The following is a 12667-nucleotide window of genomic DNA, read 5'->3' on the forward strand; positions in this document are numbered from 1 at the left end:
TGGGAAGATTGCTTGAGCCCAGGAGTTTGAGGTTGCAGTGAGCTATGATTGCACCACTGCACTCCAGCCTGGGTGACAGAGTGGGATCCTGTCTCTAAAAAACAAAACAAAAAAACAGTTTTACTTAAGAATGTTCTTAATGAAACAGTGAAAATCATTAATTTTATTAAATTTTGGTCATTTATTATACATCTTTTTAATATTCTATGTGACAAAATGGGAAGTATATGTAAAGCATTTCTGCTGCAAACCCAAGTATGGAGATTGTTTTGAAGAAGAGCAATTTATGACAGTTTGAGTTGCAAGGTGAGCTAGAAGCTTTGTTCATGGAACATCATTTTTACTTGAAAGAATGACCAAAAAAACATGGTTATTCATAGCTGGATATTTGGCAGATATTTTCTCTAAAGTTACTAAAGTAAGCCTGCTCTTTCAAGGAAGACAACTGACAGTATTTGTCACCAATGATAACGTTCAACTTCTAAGTGAAAATGAGAATTTTGGGAGACTTTTGAGCTTGAAGCTTCCCAATTTGAAGAGTTTTCTAATGAGATTGATGATAATAGTAATGAGTGTGATTTTTTTAAATATTGTGTAATGAAATATGGCAACATTTGGAAGAGCTGCATAACTCAGTGAACCAGTATTTTCCAAATACTAATATGTGATGTTACAAATTCAAGTATGGATAAGAGATCCACTCAAAATGTAAGGCAGATAAATAGATTTTAATGTAACAGTATAAAATGTTCATTGACGTGTTTTCACACGTCAGATTTCAGATTCTACATTGCAACTAACTTCAAGTAACTGCTACTTCTCAAGTTCTGGCATAGTGTCAAAGAAGAATATACATATTTATTTGAAAAGGCTATTGAACCTTCTCCCTTTTCCAAATACGTTATTCGTGAGGTCAGGTTTTCTTCATATACCTGAACCAAAGCAACATATTACAACTGATTGAAAGCAGAAGCAGATATGAGAATGCAGCTATTTGCTGTTAAGCCAAACATTAAAGAGATTTACAAAAATGTAAAACAGTGCCACTCTTTTCATTTTTTTTTGTTTTGGAAAATATAGCTATTTTATTAAAAATGTTATTTATTTTACCATGTAATGGGTTATTAAGAATTATTAATTATTTATAAATGAATTAATAAACATTTAAGAAATTTCTCAATTTTAATTTCTAGTATGGTAAATATCTATAAATGTAACTCACATAAACAAAAGCTCGTTGGGATTGTCAATAATTTTTAAGAGGTACAGGGGTCCTGAGACCAAAAAGTCTGAGACCACTTCCCTGGTGGCCAGTGGCCAGCAGAGGAGACTGTGCTAAGGAAGCTGATGGAATGTAATTGCTGAATGAGGGATTCTTACTTAGGCCAGAGCCCTCTGTAAGAAGGATGTATGAACGTCCCTAAAAATCTCTTTCCTCAGAATGGACGTGATCTCTCTATCCGGTCCAGCGGTAGCCGGCACATGAAGAAGCAGACGTTTGTGGTACATGCAGGGACAGACACAAATGGAGATATCTTTTTCATGGAGGTGGGTGCTGGTTCATGCTGGGGGCCCAAAGGTATATTTGAGAGTCACAAGGAACTCCTAGAACCAATGCCAGAATATTTGTCCCGTTTATCTCATTCATCTTCATGATCCGTTTACCATTAAATTACCAAGTTATGCAAGTAATTAAATTTATAATAGTAGATGATACCTACCATTTCTTTTACATATATACATATACATACACATATATACATGTATATATGCATACATATACATACACATATATACATCTTTTACATATATATTGAATAGATGATATAGTCACATTGTCCATAAATCGGAACAATATAAAATAGTATACCTTGGGAGGTCTTGCACTCATTCTTGTCCCTCGCCACTCAATTTCTTACCCTTCATCCTATAGGTAACCACTTTTATTGATTTCCTTTGTATCTTCCAGTGAATTTTTATGCAAAAAAATATGAACATAAATTCTTATTTTTCTCCTTTCTTACAGAAAGGTAGCACGTTGTATCATTGATTTAAACCTTGTTTTCATTAAACATTATCTTGGTGATTTTCTACATCAATACAAAAAGAGCTTTCTCATTCTTTTTGTGACTACATGTATTCCACTGTGTGACTGTACCATAATTTATTTAGCCAGTCAGTACATATGGATCCTTGGGTTGCTTCCAGCGTTTTGCTGTTGCTAATAGTGCTATTATAAATGACACTGTGCCTGCTTAATTTCAAACATGTACAGGTGTGTCTAGGAATTCCCAGAATTGGGATTGCTGGGTCAAAGGGGCAGTATGTTTGTTTTGGTTGACATGACTTTTTTTTTTTCTTTTTCACCCTTCTAGTCATGAGTAGACATGACTCTTAAACGTCTCTTTTTTTTGCTGATTACATGTCTTTGGTGTCATTAATGTGTTTCTCTATCACTTATATTTCTTTTAAACTAGTAGTTCAGGCTGAGTGCAGTGGCTCATGCCTGTAATCCCAGCACTTTGGGAGGCTGAGGGGTGGGAGGCTTGAGGCCAGGAGTTTGAGACCAGTCTGGGCCCCTCTCTACAAAAATTAAAAAATTAGCTGGGCGTGGTGGCATGTGCCTGTAGTCCTAGCTACTTGGGAGGCTGAGGCAGAGAATCGCTTGAGCCCAGGAGTTCAAAGCTGCAGTGAGCTATAATTGTGCCACTGCACTCCAGCCTAGGCAAGAGAGCGAGACCCTGTCTCTAAATAAAAATTAAATAATAAATAAACAAACAAACCAGTAGTTCAATCTAGAAGTGTGATCAGTTTCAGATTCACTCTTTTGGCAAGAAGACTTCCTATTGCCTCTTCTGGTTGTCTCGCCCCTGGTAATTAGTGGATTCAGATGTGGGCAGCCCGATCTACCCACTGGAAAGTTCCTCATTTGTTTTCTGATTTTGCCTGTGTTATTTTTTTTTTTTTTCAATCTACCCAAGGTAGTACTTCAGCCTATGGTATTTTTTGACATGCAGAAATTTTTACTTCTATATAATCGAATTAATCAGTTGTTTCTTTTGTGGCTCTTGGATTGTGAGTCATAGTTAGAAAAAGCCTTCCTACTCTAGGATTGTAAAGAAAATTGGCCAGGTTTTCTTAATTTCTGTGTTTTTAATTCTAAAATGGATCTCTTCTGAGTACTTTTAGGGACCAGGTACAACTCCTAAAATAAAGTAGTGAAATTAAATAATGCTTATTCCCCTTCGGTTTAGTTGAACTTGGTTTTCACATTCATAGCTTTTTGAACAGGTGGTTTACCAAATTCAGAGGGGTTTGTTCTGAAGCAGAATCATACATGTCAGTGTAACTAAGAAGGGAGTCATTTTCATGTCACCCTTTAAGGTGTTAGAATGTGGCTGTTTTTCAGAGCATCTGTACCACAGTAGAGATGGCAGGTGATTCTGCCCTTTCCTTTTCCTTTTAAAAAATAAGTCTCACCAGAAGACTCCTTGAAGTATAAGACTTACTCTCACCACTGTACAAGGGAGTCTCATGCTGAGTCTCTGGAGTGTGGGATTGGATTCATTATCTTCCTAGATGCCTGTTCTTGAAGTATTGCCACGCCAAGTAAGAGTGTACCTTGATCACTGTATCATCAACTGGCTACTATAAGGTTATCTGATTTAGCCTTTCTCATAGCACAGCCTGCTGGCTGCATGCTCAGTTGGATAGCAGTTTGGGAAGACTTTTAAAAATGGGGTTTTTCTGCCTTTTTTTTAGTTACAAAAGTGACACAGTATATGCTGTAAACATTACAAACCATGTAAACGTAAATAAAGTGAAAAGCAAAGACTCCCTCACTTCCTTCCAATCCTTTGTCCTAGAGATAACCACTGTTAAAGTTTGGTGTGGATCCTTTCAAATTTTTGAAAATGCACATTTGTATAAGTATAACTTATATGGAATTTTGGCATTTATGAAAGTGAATCAAATTACAAATACGGTTATATAATTCGCTTTGTTTTACTTAATATATCGGGGACATCTTTCCATGTCTACATCTTACATCAAGCTGTCTCCTTGTTAGCGGATGCTTTGCCATTAGGTGTCATATGGATGTACCATGATTTATTTAACTAGTGCCTCCCACTATTTTTTAAAAAATTGCTTCACTGACTATGCTTGAACATACATCTTTGCTCACTCACATGAGAATTTCTATAGGATGTATTCTTAGATGTGCAATTTCCAGATCAAGCTTATATACATTTAAAATTTTGATAGATTCTGCCAAATTGCCATCCCAAGGACTGACTATCCCAGTTTACACCTCCAGCAGTAGCTTAGGCCTGGGCAGCTGGGTGGGGGGTGGGTGTTGTTCACTCACGTAGTGGACTTAGGAGGATCTGCCTGGGAGGAGAGTCGAGCAGATTTGGATATGATGAGTTTGAGGAGCTACATGTGAAACCTCCAGATAAAGAGAGGTTCAGGAGCTTAGGAAGAGAGGTCTAATATGGAGAAAGACTTAAAAACTATCAACATGGTAATAACAGTAATTATATTTTTTATATTATTCTAGCAGCTAACTAGGGTGCCTGGCTTTTTATGCACATTAAGCATTTTATCCACATTAATTCATTTAGTCTTCACAGTAACTCCACAAAGTTATTCCTATTACTGTCCCCATCTTACACATGAGGAAATGTAGACACAAATGGATGTGCTCAAGGTGACACAACTAAGTAACGGTAGAGCTAGAATCTAAAACCAGGTCTGATCTTAGACCTGTGCCCTCCAACCGTTGTGCTTTTAATGTCTGCGTAATAATTGAAGCGGTAGAATGGATAAGGTCACCTGTGAGATGATGTTGAATAAGAAGAGGGTGTGAAAAAGACTTTGATTTTTTATTTATATCACCCTGTATTGTATAATTTTTATGCAGTAAGCATTGTTCATGTGTCACTTGTATAATTTTTCAAAATATTTTTATAGAAAAAGGCCACAGCCAGGATTAGAAAATACATTGGCTCTGTTTTTTTCTCCTTGGTTAGGTCTGCCATAATCCCCTACCTTGCGGCTGTCAACAGCAATGATTCCTAGGGTTGTAAGATGGAGGCATGAGATATCCTCTGAGTACTTTAAGGCTATAGAACATGAGAGGTAATAAACACTGATTTGAGAAATCTCAGGTTCATGCACAACAGAGCCTCCTTCCTTACACACAGGTTCCTTTCAATGACTCTGTTGCTTTCAGCAATCCTTGTAGCAGACAATATGTCCAGCAGTCTGTTTGTGCCTCCACCTAGGGAGACCATGAGTACCAGGCAGAAACCAGGCTGTGGGAATGGTCCCAGGACCACCTGTCCCATCCTTTCCCTGTGGGAAACAATATAGTATGGGCTGTGCTGGGGGAGGCTCTCAGAAACAGAACCGCTGAACTGCTCTGTGCACTTCCTCAGGTGTGTGACGACTGCGTGGTGTTACGCAGTAACATTGGGACGGTGTATGAGCGCTGGTGGTACGAGAAGCTCATCAACATGACCTACTGTCCCAAGACCAAGGTGTTGTGCTTGTGGCGTAGAAATGGCTCTGAGACCCAGCTCAACAAGTTCTATACGAAAAAGGTACCCAGGATCTCTGTTTGGGCTGGGATTGGGATAGGCGTTGAAGTCCAAGCATTGAGTTCCTCACTGGGAAGTTAAAATTCCAAAATTGGACCGAGCACAGTAGCTCATGCCTGTAATCCCAGCACTCTGGCAGGCCGAGGTGGGAGGATTGCTTGAGGTCAGGAATTCGAGACCAGCCTGAGTGAGAGCGAGACCCCATCTCTACTAAAAATAGAAAAAATTAGCTGAGTATGGTGGTGTTCACCTGTAGTCCCAGCTACTTGGGAGGCTGAGGCAGGAGGATCACTCGAGCCCAGGAGTCTGAGGTTGCTGTGAGCTAGGCTGATGTCACGGCACTGTAGTGCAGGCAACAGAGCAAGACTCTGTCTCAAAAAAATAAAATAAAATTCCAAAATCCATGTCTGGAGCCACATTTTTGTCCCCAGCTATTGTGTGGGATACCTAAAGCTGACTGAGGTCCTGGCATCAGCCCAAGCCTTCAGTGGCCATTATGGAGCAGAGGTTGGGAGTCCCCAGCAGAGGTTGCTGGCTCACATGACAGGACAGCTCTCTCCCTCTCTGTGCCACAGTGTCGGGAGCTGTACTACTGCGTGAAGGACAGCATGGAGCGTGCTGCTGCCCGACAGCAAAGCATCAAACCCGGTGAGAAGAGAACGGTTTCCTGTGAGAGTGTCTTCCTTCTCTGTTCACCAGTCCTGCGTGCCAGAGGCCTGGCGAAGAAGTCAGGTGGTGGGGCTCCCTGCCTCTTAGCTGATAACCTCCTCCCTCACCACAGGACCTGAACTGGGTGGCGAGTTCCCTGTGCAGGACATGAAGACTGGGGAGGGTGGCTTGCTGCAGGTCACCCTGGAAGGGATCAATCTCAAGTTCATGCACAACCAGGTAGGTGCAAAAGCGGCAGCACAAGGCTCCCCAGCCCTGTTGTTCCATCTGTAATAAAGATCAGTGCTCAGGCCCAGTGAGCACGAGAGAGGGCCTCTGCAGCTAGAGGGAGAACTGGAGCAGCTGGACCCAGGAGGAAAATCACAGGGGAGGGCACAGTGACGTTGGCGACCAGCCCAGGTGCTGTGAACATGCACCAGGGAGCCTGTGGGGGAGGCTGGAAAGAGAGTGAGACGTGGCAGCTGTGCTGCCCCATCCGTTAGACTCCGCACAGTGTGAGTGGGAGCGTCTCACTTGGCCCTTCTTCGCAGTGTCTCTGCCTCCCTTTATTCCCAGGGTGTGCTTTTGCTCGGTGGTTTTGCTTTGAGAGTCTAGACTGGCTGGTCCCCTCGCGTATTTCTGGTGTGCTCGAAGCTTGTGTGTGTGTGTGTGTGTGCGCGCGCGCGCGTGCGTGTGTGTATGCATGTGTCAGTAGCTTGTATCTGTCCTCTCTGGAGTGTGTGTTTATTTGCCTTTTTCTTCTCCTGCTGATTCTTCTTCCCATTCTATCCCTTCCTTTGAGTGTTGCCACTCTGTGCCCTGCTCCACAGGCCCCATTCCTCTTCTTTTGACTGGGGAGGACTTCTGGATACATCTTCCCTCATTGTGATTCCACCATAGGAGCTGACTTTTTTTTTTTCTCTTGGTCTTTTAACACAGTGTTACTTTTTCTCTCAGTGGACATTCCTTAAGCTAATTCCTTTCTGAGGCCAGCGCATCATCCCAGGTCCGTTCACAGCTTGACTCTTCACACAAGTGCCTTCCCTCCCCTTCCCTGATGTCCTGGTTCCTCTCCCTGAGGCTTGGAGCCAGATCCCAATGTGTGGGGCCCCACCGCCCCGGCCAGGCAACAGGCACTCAGGGGAGGTGGACGTCTGACTGCGACTGTGGCTTTCTCCCTCCACTCGCCATTTTAGTTCTCCTGCTTTCAGGAATCTAGTGGGCAGCTTTGGTGTAACAGGAAATAGCTGCCCAGGCTTCCTGGCAGCCCCTTAGTGTATTTTCAATCTAGGGCTTAGAGTAGCAGCAAACCCCTAAAGACCTTAGGGCCAGCCCAAAGAGGGGTTTACCAGAGCACTTTCCTGTACTGCGAAGGTGCCAGCACTTTGAGGGGAGCAGGTCTCTGACCACGTTTTAGTGCTGTGGCCTTCCCTTCTGAAGACGAGAGCCTGCTAAACGATGCCCAGATGCTCTGCCCTCTTCCTTGTACTACCTTTGGTGTAGCTCCTCTGGGCCCACCTCATTGTTTAACAGTTACAAAGCATGTACAAACTGGTCTGTAGTTGAAGGCTTGGCCCCTAGAAGAGAGAGCCTACAGAGGGGCCTCACCTCACAGCCTGTGGTCCGTCTTGTACCACAAGAATCAGGGAGAGTGGGGGAACCTCTGGACCCTCCTGAAGTTATGGAGTCTGGGCTGAATAGGAGAAGCACAGACTTTGGAATGAGGACATGCTTGGATTTGAAGCTTACCTTCAGTATTCATGGGCAAATAAACTTCCTGATCCTCAGTTTCCTCATCTATAAAATGGGGGTGATACTATATACTGTGCCACATGGGTGTAAGGATTATAGGATTTGTAAAACTCCAAGTAGGTGCTCAGCAAGTGGTAGCTGTTATTATTATCACCATATACTTCTTGGGAGATCCTGGATCCTGCTTCAAGGAGGATACCAACACCTCCCACCCCAAGGACAGTCTGAGGGGAGCTTTGCGCCCGTGCCAGCCCTCTGCGCCGGAGGAGGATGCATGGAAGGGTAGAGACCTGATGGGCTGAGTGGGGGGACCCCTGGGGCACAGTGTCCTGTGGGCAGAGGGTATGGCGGGCAGCCCAGGCCAGCAGAGGGGCCTTCGGGTTGGGTTTGACCATTAAAACTAACACCTTCATTTCTCTCCCATGCTTTCTCCTCCGGCCAGGAGCGGAAGGTACATGCCCTTTCTGCTATCTTCGCTTCTTAGCGCTTTTGAGTTGTGTGTGTGTGTATTCTTCTGTCCTCCCTTTGGGAAATAGGTTTTCTGTGTGGGTGGGGCTATAGCTGGGAGAGTGTGCTTTGTGGGGCAGGGGTGGAGCCTCTGGGCCTTACCCCGCCCTCCCTCCCTCTCTTGCAGGTTTTCATAGAGCTGAATCACATTAAAAAGTGCAATACAGTTCGAGGCGTCTTTGTCCTGGAGGAATTTGGTAATTACACTATTTTGCTCTTAGGTCTGGACTCACATGGCAGTAACTCAAACCTTGGAGCTCCAGAGGAGGGTCTAGGGGCAGGGAGAAGAAGACCCTTTGCAGAGAGGTCAGGAGGAACAGGAGTGACAGGGAAGGAGCCCTCAGATGAGAGAAGGGAAGGAGGAGGAAAAGATAAACAATGGGTTGCAGAAGAGCAAGCGGCCCTAGGCGAGTTTAGAGATGGTACTGAAGAGGCTCAGTGAAGTAGTGCCGCCTTCCCGTGCTTGGCTGCTGGTCAGAAAGTTCTGGGGCAAAGCGGACTGGTGACCCCCTAGCTCTGCTGTGTCCATGTGGCCTGCTGCCATCTCTCTAGCAGCCCAGTGCTCCACCCAGCCTCCCTGGCACTGCTCTGGTCTCCACCTGGCCTCTGTGCTAGAGGAGGGGCATGGGACATCACAGGCAGACTCACTCGAGGGGCAGAGAATCCTAGTGGGCCTCCGAGGCAGAAGGGGCAGTTGTAGCCGGAAGCCGGGAGCCAGCCTCCCCCAGCCAGCGCTAAGGAGTGATACAGTGTTTCTCACCCTGGGGCTTTGAGTTCCTGCTGTGTTTGTGCTTCATTCTTTTGTGCCCCTCATCGCTGCTATGAAAACCTTCGTTCTCCAGCAGGTAAAGTGACCTCGGCTCCGCTCGGCTCGGCTCATGCTGCCTCTCCCCAGGCCTCTGCCTTGGGCCCTGCAGTGGGTGGGAGGGCTCCCTTCAAACCAGCTGCTCACATTGCCAAGTCGTCTCTTCCTCTCTCTCCCCACCTCTTCCTCCCAACTTGCCTCCACCCTCCTGCTGGCTCGTTGGTTCCGAGTTTTCTCCCCTCATGTGCTCCCTTCTCTCTTCTGCCAGAGAGATGTTTGAGGGAGTCTTCCAACTCAGGAGAACGACCTGGGGCTTCTTGCTCTACCTTTGACGAGTTTATTCCCTGCTAATCCTGGGTTCCCCCGAATTCTACCTCCCAGGGTCAGAAGAAGGTGTGGCCAATTCTCATCCTGCCTTTTCTGGCCCCCAGGGGGATGCCATGCCCCTCTGCTCGCAGTCTCCAGGGGCCATGACAGTGGCTGATCCCGAGGGCCCTACTCCTTCCTCTGGCCAAGCAGAACCCCTGCATGGCTGGAGCGGGGTGACTCTTACCGTGCACTCTGGGCTGTGGACATGTGTGTATTCTGCCTGACGCTCCCCGTCACCTCCCTCCCCGGGTGCTGTACTTGCCTGTCTCTTCTGCTCGGTGTGTCTGCTCCAGAGCCCTCTGACGCTCTCCCTCACACAGGCAGGCCTGGGCTTCTCCTGCCACTCAGGGAAGGACACTTCTAAGTCTGATGGGTTTAGTGTCATGATACTTCATCCAGCCTCAGGGCCCTCTATGTAGGGGGCTGGGTGTAAAAGGAACCCGGTTTAACACCACCAGCCTTTCGGGCTGGTGACAGGGATGAGTTCACAGGCGTCTCAGCAAGGTGGGGCACAGGCTAGAGACAACTCTCTTCTCCTGGCCAAAAGCCGGGAATTCCCCATTGTACCTCCTCGGGGACCCTGGAGAGTAGCTGTGACCAGGCTGATGAAAGGCCAGCCCCTTCCATCCCGGAGCTTTCAAAGAAGTGGGTAGAACCACAGCTATCAAATAAAGAGCCACTGCAGACTTCAGAGGTCTAGCTGAGGAGTCTGGGGCAATGTCCTCTCATCCTGCAGGGTCTACACAGAGCCGTGGTGGCCTCTGCCCTGTCGTAGCCTAAGCTGCTGCAGCCACTATAAGAGGCCACAGAGGGGAAGGGCACCCTGGTGCCGGGCGCTGCCGCCTGGGGGAGCATGGCACTGTTGCTCTTAGTTTTGAACTTTCTGTTTTGTCTCTTGCCCGTCCGGTTTTAGTTCCTGAAATTAAAGAAGTGGTGAGCCACAAGTACAAGACACCAATGGTGAGTATGCCACCCAACCCTGACAGGCCAGTCTGCGCAGGGCTCCCTGGGGACCTTCGGACAGGAGGAAGGGTGGGCCCTCTGAGTGCATAGGGGTGAGAGGGGACTTGGTCTTGATGCCAGAGATCCAGCTGAAGCTGAAACACATCTTCAGCCCTGGGAGACAGGTGCACACACACTAATCCCCTCTCCCACTGGGACAGCTTCTGCGGCCTTGCTTGGGGCTCGCGTTTAGCCCAGAGGCCCGTGCCCAGTGTCAGGACAGGAGGTGCCCACTTGGCAGACCCTCCACATGTGAAGATGTGGGGATCTCAGTGTTGCTGATCTGTCTGGTTTTCTTTCCCCTCTAGGCCCACGAGATCTGCTACTCTGTGTTGTGTCTCTTCTCGTATGTGGCTGCAGTGCGTAGCAGCGAGGAAGATCTCAGAACCCCACCCCGGCCTGTCTCTAGCTGATGGAGAGGGGTTAAGCAGCTGCCCCTGCCCAGGGGACGCCTCTTGCCTCTTGCAGTTTCCGAGTGCACGATGCTGCTGTGACTGAGGCGTGGATGATGCGTGTATGTTCTCTGCAAGCCCCTCGCCGTGGCTGAGTTGGTTACCAGTTATGCGTCTCTGAGTGTGTCTTCGAGCATGTCTGTCGCAGGGCTAAGCTAGACCCTTCCACCTTCTCCCTCTCCATTCCCAGAAGACCAGACTACTATCCCCTCAGGGCTTAAGTGTGTGTGTGTGTCTGTGTCCGTGTCTGTCGGGCCACTGTGAGCCCACTACTGTGTGTCCTTGAGACGTTCGTGTTGTGGTTCCTTGTCCTTGGCATCATAACCTTCCAGTGCAGGAACCTGGCTCTCCATCCTCTGTGATCCGGTAGGACTGGGCACCTGGAGAATTCCACTCTGTGGGGAGTGAGGGGAACTTGGGGCCTGCCTCCCAGACTCGGGCAGGCAGGGAAGGGGAGGAAGAGACGGGGCAGCTGGAGGGAGTGGCAGCCTCCCTGCTTCCTTACGCCTTTCCCAGGCTGGCAGCTACTGCTTTGCTGCTACCTGCCATGGCCTCCATCACTGCAGCAGAGCAGCGATTTCTCTGTGGCCTGCCGTGCCTTCAGCATGAGAGGACAGAGTGGTCGGGGCTAGTAGAGTCCCAGGGACCGCTGGCTGCTCTGCCCCAGCATCCGGGAGGGGTGGGAAAAGTCCAAGTTCAGTATACATAGCTGGTCTGCAGGCAGTACCTCCCGGCACTGGGTGCCAGAAGGGAGAGACAGCCTTGGGGTGGGCAAGAGATGATTGTAAATATTTCAGCTCCTCATTATTTATAGAAAATGTACAGCTGTGTGAATGTGAAATAAATGTCCTTGACTCCCCTTGGGCTCCCTGGCTGCCTTGCATTATTAAATGATGCCTCCTCTTAGCCCAGGCCTGAGGAAGGCTGTCCCTGGACTCTAAAAAGACACCTCAGGCTTGAAGGAAGAAGGGAGATGAGGTCATCCACATCCAAGCTCTGGCACGGAGGTCTCAGCTCCTGCCTACCACCCTCTGGACTTCCAGGGCTCCTAGAAAGAGGCTGTGGGAGGGAGCTCTCCTTCCCTGTGACTCCAGGGGCCCTGCAGAGGGCTGTGGTGCTATGAACTGGCCACTAGAGGGAGCAGCCAGACTGGCATTGACACCTGAACAGAGATTAATTTAGCAGTGAAAAAAATCTGAGTCCCTGGCCCTCTCCATTCCTTGTACAGGTTATGTGTGGTCCACAGAGGTCCTGTGAGTCAGCCGGGGGCTCCCGCAGGGTCTGAGGCCCAGGGCTCTGGACTCTGGGCAGAAGTGTCTTCCATTGACTGGGGAGAACTCTTACGAAGCAACCCTAGGACCAGCCTTCGTGGAATTTCTATGCCACGGAAAAACCTGGTGCTCCACCCTCTACAGTCAAGGAACCTCTGAGACCTGCTGGCTTCCTCTTCCCAAAAGGAAATTGATGATCAGATTTAGGCACCCTGTAGGAAAAGTAAGAGCAGAGTAGGGCGCTGGCCCTTCCACCTT

General features: G+C 47.6%; 1 protein-coding gene across 1 annotated transcript in view; it reads left to right on the top strand.

Annotated features, from left to right (window-relative positions):
• MADD (MAP-kinase activating death domain) overlaps positions 1-11997 on the top strand; it is a 52054-nt gene extending 40057 nt beyond the window's left edge. The window contains exons 28-34 of the mRNA XM_012645210.1: positions 1441-1548; positions 5442-5606; positions 6179-6251; positions 6385-6491; positions 8638-8707; positions 10598-10644; positions 10995-11997. Coding sequence (XP_012500664.1) covers positions 1441-1548; positions 5442-5606; positions 6179-6251; positions 6385-6491; positions 8638-8707; positions 10598-10644; positions 10995-11099 — 675 coding nt within the window. The 3' untranslated portion in view covers positions 11100-11997. The remainder of the gene's footprint in view (positions 1-1440; positions 1549-5441; positions 5607-6178; positions 6252-6384; positions 6492-8637; positions 8708-10597; positions 10645-10994) is intronic.
• Positions 11998-12667: the final 670 nt, after the last annotated feature.

The sequence above is a fragment of the Propithecus coquereli genome, unplaced genomic scaffold (assembly GCF_000956105.1).
Source record: "Propithecus coquereli isolate 6110/MARCELLA unplaced genomic scaffold, Pcoq_1.0 Scaffold227, whole genome shotgun sequence".
NCBI lineage: Eukaryota > Metazoa > Chordata > Mammalia > Primates > Indriidae > Propithecus > Propithecus coquereli.